The sequence below is a fragment of the Oryx dammah genome, unplaced genomic scaffold, assembly GCF_014754425.2.
Source record: "Oryx dammah isolate SB20612 unplaced genomic scaffold, SCBI_Odam_1.1 HiC_scaffold_106, whole genome shotgun sequence".
NCBI lineage: Eukaryota > Metazoa > Chordata > Mammalia > Artiodactyla > Bovidae > Oryx > Oryx dammah.
In genome coordinates this window covers 7,207-21,246 of record NW_024070282.1, presented here as the reverse complement: position 1 = coordinate 21,246, position 14,040 = coordinate 7,207, and the positions used below count along the sequence as shown (strand labels likewise).

The window sequence follows — 14,040 nt, the reverse complement described above, 5'->3', positions numbered from 1 at the left end:
CAGTCATGCACCCATCCTGTGCTCAGGACAGACCTCACCCAGTTTAGGACCTGGCTTTTCTTCAGACAGCACTGCAGACCTCCAATACTAGTCTTTCCAGAACAGCAAGTAAGAGGAAATGAGTCTGCATTGTCACAGCTAAGTCAACCACCTTACTGATACAGAAAAGGATAAGCAGGTCCATAGAGGGAAGAGTCCCACCCAAGAGCCCTCAGTGAGTCCCTCCTGGTGTGACAATGGCCTCAGTGAGGAATTCTACATCCTAGCCAAGTGCCCCTGGCAGGGATGACAAGCCCAAAGAGGGATGACACAGAGCATCTGAGAGTAGATTCATGTGCTGGCAGACCAGGTCTGAGGCCCGGCTGGTCCACTCATGTCCTCCCTGGCCCGACCTTATTCTAACTTTCCCTAAACTGCTTTCAGAACCCACTGCTCTGGGCCCCAGAGGATGGGAGAGGAGATCGGGGAAGGGCTTCTCCTGCCCTCCAGGAGCTGGGCCAGCCCTAATCCTTGTCCTTGGACCAAGAGCAGCCCCTCTCTCTGTTCCTCTGCCCAGGACATGCTTCTCCTCCCTCTCTCCATGTTGCTCCTGCTCACACAGTCCCAGAGTTCCCTGGGCGAAGAAATGGATGTCTATTCTGAGAAAACACTCACCGATCCCTGCACCCTGGTTGTGTGTGCCCCACCAGCGGATAGCCTTCATGGTCGTGATGGACGAGATGGGAGAGAAGGCCCCCGGGGGGAGAAGGGGGATCAAGGTAGAGCTGGGACCATGGGCCTGTCCTGGTGGGAAGGGGTGGGTGCTGGGTGTAACCAAGCCAGAAACTGGGTCTTCTGCTGGGGAAGCCTTATAGATGATCTTCTTCTTAAATGGGTGGGTTTCACCCAGATTTTGAGCCCACCTAAAACGTGGCTTTACTGGTTCGCTAAGACTGACTGCCCTGAGCCTACAGCTTCATCACCAGCTATCCTGATTCCTCCCCTAGAATCTTCTGACTCCCACCAACCCAAAATGCACAAAGAATAAATGACTGGTATTTGGAGTCATCTGCTCTAGAACTTAACTACTGTCCATTTGGATTAAATGGTTCCTCTCCAAGTTAAAGATTTTTAATATTTAATTGAGTTCTACTCCATGATGAGTGAGAAAGGATGAGGCACTGTGGCTCCAAATTCAAGCCTGAATGAAAGGATTTCCCCTCAATACATTACAGAGGGAAAGAAAGGAAGCTTATATTTCTTTGTCAAGCCCTGTGCTTAGGAGTTCCCTTGAGTAGTTTATTTAATCTCACCAAAAGTCTAACAAGTGATGCATTAATCTCATTTGATAGGTAAGACAATTGTGACACAAAGATGCTAAGTGAAACCCAACCTGGAAGGTGAAAAGGACATGAGTTTCTTTTTCAGAAACATCTGTGCTTGTCTACTAGCTCTGTTTCAACAACAGAGTCCCCTAGGGAAAAGTCACTCAGTGTTTCTGAGTCTCAATTTGCTCATCTTTGGATGGGAATAATATGACCACACAGTGACAAATAGTTGAGCCAAGCCTTCCCCCCTCACCACCTTTTTTTTTCTCTTTGGTGAGGCTTTAGGATAATGTTGCATCCTCTTGCTGTAATCAGCAATCAGGTGGATTCTCCTGAGGTTTCCCAAGATACTGCTTATTAAGGGAAGTGTCTGAGAAACACTGCCCCACAGGAGAAGATCTGGGTGTTACTGGCAAGAAGTGAGAGTTGAATGAACCAGCAACAAGGACAAGGGCATCACCATGGCACTGAACCAGGGCGGTGGGGGGAATCAACTGAGATCTTTGAACTTTCTCTAGTTTGTATTTTGGTTGGGGAAGAAGGAAATGAGCAACATTTGCAGGATCCTTCTTGCTGGCTCCCACACACCCCAGTCTGTGTAAGTATCTGACTGTCCTTTACAGACAGAAAGTAGCTTCCAACATGAAAGAACTGGGCCTTAATAAGGCTGCCTAGAAGTAAACTCAATAGTGGGGTGGTATTCAAGGATTACAATAAACTGTGGAAAATTCTGAAAGAATGGGAATACCAGACCACCTGACCTGCCTCTTGAGAAACCTATGTGCAGGTCAGGAAGCAACAGTTAGAACTGGACATGGAACAACAGACTGGTTCCCAATAGGAAAAGGAGTATGTCAAGGCTGTATATTGTCACCCTGCTTATTTAACTTATATACAGAGTACATCATGAGAAATGCTGGACTGGAAGAAGCACAAGCTGGAATCAAGATTGCCGGGAGAAATATCAATCACCTCAGATATGCAGATGATACCACCCTTATAGCAGAAAGTGAAGAGGAACTAAAATGAAAGTGAACTCTTGATGAAAGTTAAAGTGGAGAGTGAAAAAGTTGGCTTAAAGCTCAACATTCAGAAAACGAAGATCATGGCATCTGGTCCCATCACTTCATGGGAAATAGATGGGGAAACAGTGGAAACAGTGTCAGACTTTATTTTTTTGGGCTCCAAAATCATTGCAGATGGTGATTGCAGCCATGAATATAAAAGACACTTACTCCTTGGAAGAAAAGTTATGACCAACCTAGATAGCATATTGAAAACCAGAGACATTACTTTGCCGACTAAGGTCCGTCTAGTCAAGGCTATGGTTTTTCCAGTGGTCATGTATGGATGTGAGAGTTGGACTGTGAAGAAAGCTGAGCGATGCAAAATTGATGCTTTTGAACTGTGGTGTTGGAGAAGACTCCTGAGAGTCCCTTGGACTGCAAGGAGATCCAACCAGTCCAATCTGAAGGAGATCAACCCTGGGATTTCTTTGGAGGGAATGATGCTGAAGCTGAAACTCTAGTACTTTGGCCACCTCATGCGTAGAGTTGACTCATTAGAAAAGACTTTGATGCTGGGAGGGATTGGGGGCAGGAGGAGAAGGGGATGACCGAGGATGAGATGGCTGGATGGCATCACTGACTCGATGGACGTGAGTTTGAATGAACTTTGGGAGTTGGTGATGGACAGGGAGGCCTGGCGTGCTACAATTCATGGCATTGTGAAGAGTCGGACACGACTGAGTGACTGAACTGAACTGATTCAAGGTACTAGCATTCTCTACCTCCCAGAGGGTCCTGAATTAAACCCAGGGCAGGGGAGGGATAGGGACTTTCCCTACAGTGGCCCTCAGCTGCATGGTGTATCCCAGACTTCTCTTTCTTGTGAATTCCAATACTGGCCTTGGGTTGGTGCTTGGAGAGAGAACAGTGCACAGTCGGGCCAAGACCAGGCTCCACACTGGCTCCCCAGATCCAGGCACTGTTGTTCTTCAATGGTGAGGGGTCTGAGAATTTCCTGGAGATCCGAGCATCCTCAGATCCTGACCAGTAGGGCTGGGTGGGGCCAGAGTGCACTGGGGACAACCTCCCCCACAGATTCTGACACACATGTTCCCAATAACCTGATGTAAAGGACAAGATGGGTCTGAGAGGAGAGACCCTTGAGCAGAGGTAGAGGGTGGGGCTGGGTCACTTGGTGATGCCCCAGACATGTTGTGGAGGGCCAATAACACCTGGACCCTGCTTAGGGGGCTGTATTTCCAGGGACAATTCCTTCTTTCCTCAGTGCCTCTGAGATTCCTGCCCAGAAGGATTCAGTGAGAGAGTCCATCCAGGGGGGCAATTCTCCCCTGGGAGTAAAACCTCACAGCCCACAGCATCCCCACCACCCAGCTCTGCTGATCTCTCTGAGCTCATATCCTTCCCTCCTCCCACACTCCCTGGACTCTGACCACACTGGCTCCTTGTTGGTCCCTGAGCACACACATCCCCCTGCCTCCCCCTGCCTCCCCAGGGCCCAGTCCTTGTTCTGTCCATGCACATCCCCATGGCTCACTCCTCACCCCCTTCACAGCTTCACTCATAGACTCTCTCTCTGGCCATCCTATTTAAGAGACACTCCCGCCAATACTCTATGCTTTCATCTACCTCTGTAGCACTTATTCTGAGATGATTATCATATGTTAAACATTTTCCTTTTGGTTAAGTATTTCTACATAGTTGAGTTTAAGCTCCATGAGGAAGGGATTTTGTTTTATCAGTTTTTTTTTATTTCACTAAGAATCCCAGCATTTAGGACAGCACCTTGTATGTAGTAGAATCTCAGTGAATTTTGTAGAATAAATGAATGGAAACGGCCAAGAGATAAGGCATTTAAGTACACTTGTTTTGTATTTCAGTCACTCAGTCCCCGTCTGACTCTTTGTAACCCCATGGACTGCAGCACTCCAGGATTCCCTGTTCTACATTATTTTCTGGAGTTTGCTCAAACTCATGTCCCTTGAGGTGGTGATGCCATAAACCATCCCCTTCTCTGTCATCACCTTCTCCTACTGCCTTCAATTTGCATGGGGTCATTTCAGGGAAGACTGGAGCTTCTCGGGGGACATCTTTAGGAGGAGGCTAAAGATCTTTTAGCCTCATCTTTTATGCACTCCCACTCCCAAGGATATTCAGTGTCACTAACCGGGCTGGTCTTTTTTCCCAGGGCCTCCAGGTATGCCTGGTGCAGATGGAAGAGAGGCCCCCTCAGGGAGGCAGGGGAGCATGGGACCTCCAGGCCCCAAAGGAGAACCGGGCCCGAAGGTAGGAGGGTGGTATGTGGCGGGTGAGGGAGGGAGAAGGGAGGGGTGACGTTGGCAGCCCTGGTGGGGACCAAGGTATGTGCACAGTGCCTGGAAAGCCTGGGACCTCCCTGCCTGGTAGGCCTGCCTGGGCCTCTCCCCCAACATGATCACACGAACTGGATATCCTAGAGGAGACAAAGCGGTCAGAAGCAGTCTCCCAGGTCACTCTTTCACCTGGACCTGTTGGTGACAACCTGCACTGCTCAGGAAATGGTACCTGCTGAGCGCACTCTGAGCCATGTTGCTCAATGTCTTCCTTCCTCAGGAGGAGTGGGTGCCCCGGGCATGCAGGGCTCCCCAGGTCCCACAGGTCTCAAAGGAGAGAGAGGTGCCCCTGGTGAGCCCGGAGCCCCTGGAAGTGCTGGGGTAGCAGGTAAGCAACAGACGTGGGGCTGGGCTCATATTCCCCTGTGCCCACCCTCACCACCCTCCAGGTCAGAGCTAGCATTCCAGGGAGAGAGCCAGCGTTGGGCTCTGGGAATTGTCTGTCTCCAGGGAGAGGGTGGTGTGAGCAGCAGGGACTGTGTATTCAGGGAAGGCTGGTTGTCGGGTTAAGCGACAGTCAGTGTGCAGAGGATGCAAGCAGAGGATCCAGGCACTGAGGGACATTTGTAAAGGTGGAGGGTGTATGGCTGGGGATAGGAAGTCCATGTTTGGGGGTGGGGAGTGGGTATGAAAATGCTGAAATATATGTTCAGCACTCATCCATTTCTACTTCTCTGATCCCAGGGCCTGCTGGGGCCGTCGGTCCACAGGGGCCTTCAGGAGCCAGGGGTCCCCCAGGACTAGAGGGAGACAGAGGTACTCCTGGAGAAAAAGGAGCAAAGGGGGAGACTTCAGTCCCAGGTAAGAAAGTTCTGGGGGCTCTAGTGGGTGCAGAGGGGCCACCAGGCCCTCTTCAGTTCAGCACCCCTCAGGCCTCCCACATCCTTATCCCACCCCCAGGATGCGTCACCCTTCCCTGAGCCCTGGGCTCTGAGTGACCCCAGGCTGGATCTGTGTTCACTTGGCCTCTCTCTCCTGCAGAAGTTGCTACTCTGAGGCAGCAGATGACAAACTTAGAGGGAGTAGTACAACGCCTCCGGAATACAGTGTCTCAGTACAGGAAAGGTGAGCTCCTGGACCCGGCCCTGAGCTGCCACCGAAGGCGGACCTCAGACTGAGGCTGGGCTGGGCTTGAAGTTCGCTGGGCTTGGGTCTAAATTGGACTTGCTGGGACCATGACTGGGACTGGACCTAGACCTGGGGCAGCAGCGGGGCTAAGGACAGGCCTGGGACAGAGCCATGCCCCACGTGCTCCAGGAGCTCAAGTAGATGCACTACAAGGAGGAGGATGAGGTCCATGCCACCAGTTCAGCAGACCTTAGCCTGGCCAGCCCTGCACAGGTTCCTATGACAGACAAGGGGTCACCCAACCCGTGATGCATTTCTTCCCTCTGTGGGGCCAGGTGTACAAGTGCACTGAGAAGCAGCTGCACAGCTCAGGGCAGCAGAGAATCCAGGACTGATCCTGAGAGCGGGGGTGGGATGCTGCCCTGGGGTTCAAGGCTGCTGGGGACCTGACCTTGGTGTGTGGCCACCAAGAATCTCACCCTAAAGATGTTCTGAGCCTGGCAGGGGCAGGCTGCCTCCAGTCTCTGGCCAGTGCTGCACTCTCCCTGCATCTGCTTAGGTATTTAAAGCAGAGATTCTTCCCTAAGCCTGGATCCTAATCAGGCTGAGGCCTCCTGGAGCACACACCTGAGTGCCCTGTGCCCTGGGACTCTCCACCAACTGCACCTTCTCTGCTTTCTCCGAAGTCAGCTTTGAATCCACATTATTCATCATACCTCAGGGATTGAAAAAAGAGAAGGTGCAGAGTGTATAGAGGCCTGATCTGGTGAGACATAGGGTTGGCTCCTATGGACTCAAGCCAACTAAGCACTGAAGTAGTGGGATGAGCATTTGCAGCAGTTCATGTCTTCCTCCTTGCACAAGCATATTTGCACACCTATTTACTCCCTCACATGGAGACTGATACAAACAAAGGAGAACTTGGGCATATGCGCTGGCAACACCTGTGTACCTAAACACCACTCAGGCCACACCATCTACATACATGAACACACAGGCACACATATGCACACCTATCACCCAGATGAATGGGATGTAAACCAATCATGGCACACGAGCTTGCACTGACCTTGTCCAGGGCTGTCTGAGTGCCACCCTGACACCGTGGAAAATCTGGTCTCCGATTGCTTGTTGAGGCTGCTCAGAGGAAAAAGGCAGTGGGTCAGGGTGCTGCCTGGGTTCAGAACCAGTCCAGTGAGCCCTCTCAGGAGCCCTGAAGATTTCCATGAATGATCCTGGAAGTCAGAGTGGTGTGGATGGGATGGCACAAAAAGAGATACTTAAGATGCCACACAGGGGATGCTGTTATATAGTGTACCTCTACCTGAGAAATAAGAAATTAGACTCTGCAAAGGGAAGTGACCTTCCCTTGCCACCTGGGCTGATATTGCCAGGGTGGGGCGGAATACATGGCCTTCTGAGGCCCAGACAGGGTTCTCTCCAAAGCTGATCCCACCCTGCCCCAACTCCCACATACAGCTCTCAGATCCCCTGCCCAGTGGTCCAGGGAGGCTGACTGGCTGTAGCATCACCCGCGAGCATACGGAAGCCAACACTGGACTGCGCTCGGTGCAGAGATGAGCACTTGGCTGCTCTCAGAGGCACCTCTGTCCTCCCCTTTCTCCTCACCCCTTCCTACAGCAAAGAACCGCTCAGAGAGCTCCATATTCCCAGTCAATAGCAAGCGTGAGAGTGAGCTGCTTGTTTGGTGTTTTCCACACTCTCAGGAACTGCCCTGGGCTGCATGGTGTCATTTCCCTGCCAAAGCCATTCCTGTTTACACAGTAATTAAAATCCTGGATTCTGGTGAACATCACGAGGAGGAACAGAACGTGCACGCGGGAGCTTTAGTGTCACCTCCATCAGGGTCTGATCCTTGTCTACACCTGACAGCTGGGCTACTTTGGGCCTCTTACATAAGCACCCGAGTTCTGGGGTCCTCATCTGTACCTGGAGACCACGTCACCACTCACAGGGCACATCACGGGTCCAGGGCTCCTCTGAACCAAATGCTTCACTTTCTTCCCATCTGGTGCCCTGGTACCCGGATGGGAGGCTGGGGATTCTGGTTGGAACACAAGGTCTAGGTGCTGCCACATCCCCAGCCTGACTCTCCTCTTCTCCTAGCGGTGCTTTTCCCTGATGGCCTGGCTGTTGGAGAGAAGATCTTCAAGACGTCAGGTGCTGTAAAATCATACTCGGATGCCCGGCAGGTCTGCAGAGAGGCTGAGGGACAGCTGGCCTCCCCACGCTCTGCAGCCGAGAACGAGGCCGTGACAAAGCTGGTCAGAGCCAGGAACAAGCATGCTTACCTGAGCATGAACGACATCTCCAGAGAGGGCAGGTTCACCTACCCCACGGGGCAGTCACTGGTCTATTCCAACTGGGCCCCCGGGGAGCCCAACAATAGGGCCAAAGACGGAGGCCCAGAGGACTGTCTTGAGATCTATTCTAATGGCAATTGGAATGACATAGAATGCACGGAGGAGCGCCTCGTGATCTGTGAGTTCTGAGCCCCCAGGGAGGAATAGGGCAATGCGAGGGTTGTGTGCTGCCAACATCCCAATAAAAAGGTGACCCTCTGCTGCTCACGGCTTCTCCACTGAGCCATGGGATGAGGCCACAAGGCAGGTCACTTATGGAACTCCTTCCTCAGAATAAAGTTCTAAACTGTCTTCACATTGGAAGTCTTGACACAGAAAAGCAGGGGGTGGGGGGTGGGGGCGTTAGGGGGCAGCCTACTTTTCCAGAGACAAGGGCTAAAAAGAGGTCTCCAAGTCTCCCCTGTTGAAAAATTCAGTGCCCCTGCCTCACCAAAATAGATGTCTAGCCCTCCATATCCACCAACCATCAGCCGCATATGACCCCACTGGTCACTGCCTCCTCCTGCCCTTTGCTCTCCTGCCTTCAGTCTTTTTGTCCTTCAGCCTCCTTCAGTCATCTCTCCTCCTCTCCTGGACATCCACAGAGGGGAGCAGGTGCCTCAGCTCTGGCTCCTTTCTCTCCTTGCATTCACTCTAGGCTTGGGCTCATTCTCTCCCATGGTTTCAAATTCCTTCTATTGATGCCTCCCCCAGGTAGAGCCCTGTTTGGACCTCTTTCCAAACCCCAGACTCCTCTCACCAAGACATCCTTGGAGGTCACAGTGGAGGGAAGCACCAGCTTCTCTGGCCAAATTGAGTGGCCTTACACCCAGTAGTCTCTCCTCACCCTTGACCTTGACTGCCCAGGATCTCTTTCTTCTCATAGCAATGTGACTGTGGATGGCTCATCAGAGAATGTACCATGCACAATCCTAATCCTTTCTGACATTTCAGGCAGAGTGGGTGTCCAACCATGTTCAGATTCTTCCCCCAACCTCTTCCTGCCTTGAAGTACAAGGGATGTTCATCTTCACTCTGCCTCAGGGATAATCTAGTCAAACCCTTTTCATTTTATAGACATCAAACCAAGACACAGAGAGGAAGGGAACCTGCACTTAGTAAGGTAGGAGATAGTGTGCCTCTGGGCCGGATCCCTGGTGTTTGTCAAGTCGAGTAAAGTTCAAGCTTTATTCTCACCTAGATATCCAAGGACAAAGCTAGTGGCAAAAGCTGAGCTCTGCTAAAGCAAAGAGATAAGGTGCCCACTCCTGAGTTCAACAAAGACTTTCCTGTCTACATATGCTCAGGAAGGCTTCTTGGGGGTCGAAAAGAGAGGGGCCCCACCCCATAATAAGTGTGGACATGCACCCATAAGACCCTGAGAAGGAATGTATCTTAGAAAACAGTTTCACACGCACCTGGGGGAGGGTCCATGGACTAGTCAGTTGTGAAGAAATTAACAGGATAATTATCCAAAGGTAAGCAAAGACCCTGAAGGACCGTCCTATATAAGTTAATTTATGTCACATCTTTACTGCTCTCCCCCTCATCCAGGACTCCTGCACTCCACCACGGGTGTGTGTCTCTGCTTAGCTCTGACTTACCACACTCCTCCTCATTAGAGAGGATGCTCATACCCTTTCTTTCTGGGGGCGTATTTCTGCCTTGCTTCTGTCTTAAATAAACAACCTGTTTCTCTGTGTGCTCTGCCATACATTGTGCTGTGTCTCTAATAGTAAACTTTTTACCTATTTACAGTTTTTGCCTCCTTGAAACATTCTTGCTTTCAAATGGGGGAAAGACCTGGAGCCACTTTGCTTCTAGCCTTTAGTACCTGGTGGTGTGTTGGCTAGGATTCCTGGGGTTTCATCCAGGGTACCCAGGTTCCATCCATGGGAAGGGAACTAAAATATCCCTTCAAGAGTGCTCTGCTCTCCCTCCAAGATCAGGAGGACTGGTGCTGCAACTCAGTCATGAAAAAGGCCATCTGACCCCAGAACTTACACTTTCGGCTTGTAAATTTTTAGATCAGTGCGTCTGTATACTTAGTTGATTATACTGACAATGTACTGCAAAGAAAAATTTAGAATGACATGTGTACTTCAGAAATTGGAATGAGGCCTGAATGAAATGCAGGTTCATGGGAGAGAGTGGTGAATACCCCTCCTCCAGACAGAAAACCAGCCACTATTTCCTTTGATCCCAGGAATCAGAGGGACTGTCCTCTCTGGCCTTTTCTGAAAAGGACCCCCAAGCCCCACCCCTCTTCCCAACACCATCAAGATACCGAAATAAGCATTTCTAAAATAATGAAATATCTGAAAAAATAAAGGAAATTAACCCATTTTATTTTTTAAATTTTTATTTATTTACTTATTTTTATTTTACTTTACAATACTGTATTGGTTTTCCCATACATCAGCATGAATCCACCACAGGTGTACAAGTGTTCCCCATCCTGAACCCCTCTTCCACCTCCCTACCCGTACCATCTCTCTGGGTCATCCCAGTGCACCAGCCCCGAGCATCCTGTATCCTGCATCGAACCTAGACTGGCGATTCGTTTCTTATATGATATTATACATGTTTCAATGCCATTCTCCCAAATCATCCCTCCCTCTCCCTCTCCCACAGAGTCCAAAAGACTGTTCTATACATCTGTGTCTCTTTTGCTGTCTCGCATACAGGGTTATTGTTACCATCTTTCTAAATTCCATATATATATGTTAGTATACTGTATTGGTGTTTTTCTTTCTGGCTTCACTCTGTATAATCGGCTCCAGTTTCATCCACCTCATTAGAACTGATTCAAATGTATTCTTTTTAATGGCTGAGTAATACTCCATTGTATATATGTACCACAGCTTTCTTGTCCATTCATCTGCTGGTGGACATCTAGGTTGCTTCCAAGTCCTGGCTATTATAAACAGTGCTGTGATGAACATTGGGGTTCACGTGTCTCTTTCAATTCTGGTTTCCTCGGTGTGTATGCCCAGCAGTGGGATTGCTGGGGCATAAGGCAGTTCTATTTCCAGTATTTTAAGGAATCTCCACACTGTTCTCCATAGTGGCTGTACTAGTTTGCATTCCCACCAACAGTGTAAGAGGGTTCCCTTTTCTCCACACCCTCTCCAGCATTTATTGCTTGTAGACTTTTGGATCGCAGCCATTCTGACTGGCATGAAATGGTACCTCATTGTGGTTTTGATTTGCATTTCTCTGATAATGAGTGATGTTGAGCATCTTTTCATGTGTTTGTTAGCCATCTGTATGTCTTCTTTGCAGGAATGTCTATTTAGTTCTTTGGCCCAGTTTTTGATTGGGTCGTTTATTTTTCTGGAATTGAGCTGCAGGAGTTGCTTGTATATTTTTGAGATTAGTCGTTTGGCAGTTGCTTCATTTGCTATTATTTTCTCCCATTCCGAAGGCTGTCTTTTCACCTTGCTTATAGTTTCCTTTGTTGTGCAGAAGCTTTTAATTTTAATTAGATCCCATTTGTTTCTTTTTGCTTTTATTTCCAGTATTCTGGGAGGCGGGTCATAGACGATCCTGCTGTGATTTATGTCGGAGAGCGTTTTGCCTATGTTCTCCTCTAGGAATTTTATAATTTCTGGTTTTATGTTTAGATCTTTAATCCATTTTGAGTTTATTTTTATGTATGGTGTTAGAAAGTGTTCTAGTTTCATTCTTTTACAAGTGGTTGGCCAGTTTTCCCAGCACCACTTGTTAAAGAGATTGTCTTTAATCCATTGTATATTCTTGCCTCCTTTGTCAAAGATAAGGTGTCCATAGGTGTGTGGATTTATCCCTAGGCTTTCTGTTTTGTTCCATTGATGTATATTTCTCTTTGTGCCAGTACCATACTGTCTTGATGACTGTGGGTTTGTAGTAGAGCCTGAAGTCAGGCAGGTTGATTCCTCCAGTTCCATTCTTCTTTCTCAAGATTGCTTTGGCTATTCGAGGTTTTTTGTATTTCCATACAAATTGTGAAATTATTTGTTCTAAGCTCTGTGGAAAATACCACTGGTAGCTTGATAGGGATTGCATTGAATCTGTAGATTGCTTTGGGTAGTGTACTCATTTTCAGTATATTGATTCTTCCAATCCATGAACATGGTATATTCCTCCATCTATTAGTGTCCTATTTTATTTCTTTCAGCAGTGTTTTATAGTTTTCTATATATAGGTCTTTAGTTTCTTTAGGTAGATATATTCCTAAGTATTTTATTCTTTTCGTTGCAATGGTGAATGGAATTGTTTCCTTAATTTATTTTTGTACTTTCTCATTATTAGTGTATAGGAATGCAAGCCATTTCTGTGTGTTGATTTTATATCCTGCAAATTTCCTATCTTCATTGATTAGCTCTAGTAATTTTCTGGTGGAGTCTTTAGGGTTTTCTATGTAGAGGATCATGTCATCTGCAAACAACGAGAGTTTTCCTTCTTCTTTTCCACTTTGGATTCCTTTTATTTCTTTTTCTGCTCTGATTGCTGTGGCCAAAGCTTCCAGAACTATGTTGAATAGTTTAAAACAATAAAATGCCTAGAAAAAAAATTTAACCCCTTAAGTGAAACATCTGTACAATGAAAAGTATACAACTTTGTTGAAAGAAATCAAAAGCACAAACAAAAGGAAAGATTATGATGTTCATGGATTGAAAGAATTAGTATTGTTAAAGTGGTCATAGATTTAGAGATAGATAAGACATTTACAGATATAGGTCACCATCTATAGATTCAATTCTATCCCTATCAAAATTCTAATGGAATTCTTCACAGATATAAAGAAAAGTCCCAAAATTTGTATGGAACCACAAAGGACCTTGAATACCCAAAGCAATCTTGCTAAAGAAGAAACAAGTTGGAGGTATCACACCTCCTCAATACAAAATACACTACCCAAAGCCATAGAAATAAAAACAGTATAGTTCTAGAATAAAAATAGACACAGAACAATAGAGCAGAATAGAGAGCCTAGAAAGAAACTGTCCAAATATGGTCAAAATATTTGACAAGGAAGCCAAGACCACCCAGTGGAAAAAGGATGGTCTCTTCAACCTGTGGTGTTGAGAAAACTGGATCAGCACAAGCAGGACAATGAACTTGGACCACTATCTTATAACACACACACAATGCATTAACTGACATCAATCATAGACATTAGACCTGATACCATAAAACTTCTGGAAGAAAGCATGGGGTAGCAGGTCCTCAACATCAAGTCCTGGTAATCATATTTTAGCTATGACACCAAAAGCACAAACAACAAAGGCAAAAAGAAAACAACAACTGAGGTGACTATGAAGTGAAGTCGCTCAGTTGTGCCTGACTGTTTATGACCCCATGGACAGTAGCCTGCACCAAGCTCCTCCGTCCATGGGATTTTCCAGGCAAGAGTACTGGAGTGGGTTTCCATTTCCTTCTCCATCAAATTCAAAAGTCTCTGCACAGCAAAGGAAACAATTAAATGAAAAGACAGCCTATAAATTGGGAGAAAATTTGCAAACCATGAATAGCAGTTACAAAACATATGAAGAACTCATACAAGTCATTGATAATCTGATTTTAAAATAGGCAAAGGGAAGAAACAGACATTTTCCAAAAGAAAACACAGAAATGGATACAGATATATGAAAAGATGTTCGACACTTAACCAGAGAAATATAGATCAAAACCACAATAAGCTATCACCTCACACCTTTAAGAATGGCTATCACCAAGAAGACAAGGTATGATAGGTTTTGGCAAGGATCAAAAGAAAAGTGAACTTGTCGTGTACACTATTTGTGGGAATGCAAGTCAGTTCAGCTACTATGGGAATCAATATGGAGGATCCTAAAAATAAATAAATAAAGAGATCTACCCTATGATCTAGCAATCCCATTTCTGGGTATATACCGAAAGG

The 14,040-nt window shown here is 47.4% G+C and overlaps 1 protein-coding gene across 1 annotated transcript; it reads left to right on the top strand.

The window, feature by feature from the left end:
* The first annotated feature begins 446 nt into the window (after positions 1–446).
* LOC120859172 (collectin-43-like) lies at positions 447–8,451 on the top strand. The gene is made up of 6 exons (XM_040235374.1): positions 447–758; positions 4,521–4,640; positions 4,925–4,996; positions 5,389–5,505; positions 5,686–5,769; positions 7,900–8,451. The coding sequence occupies exons 1-6, from the start codon at positions 449–451 to the stop codon at positions 8,283–8,285; spliced, it is 1,089 nt and encodes a 362-aa protein (XP_040091308.1). The 5' UTR covers positions 447–448; the 3' UTR covers positions 8,286–8,451.
* The last annotated feature ends 5,589 nt before the right edge of the window (positions 8,452–14,040 follow it).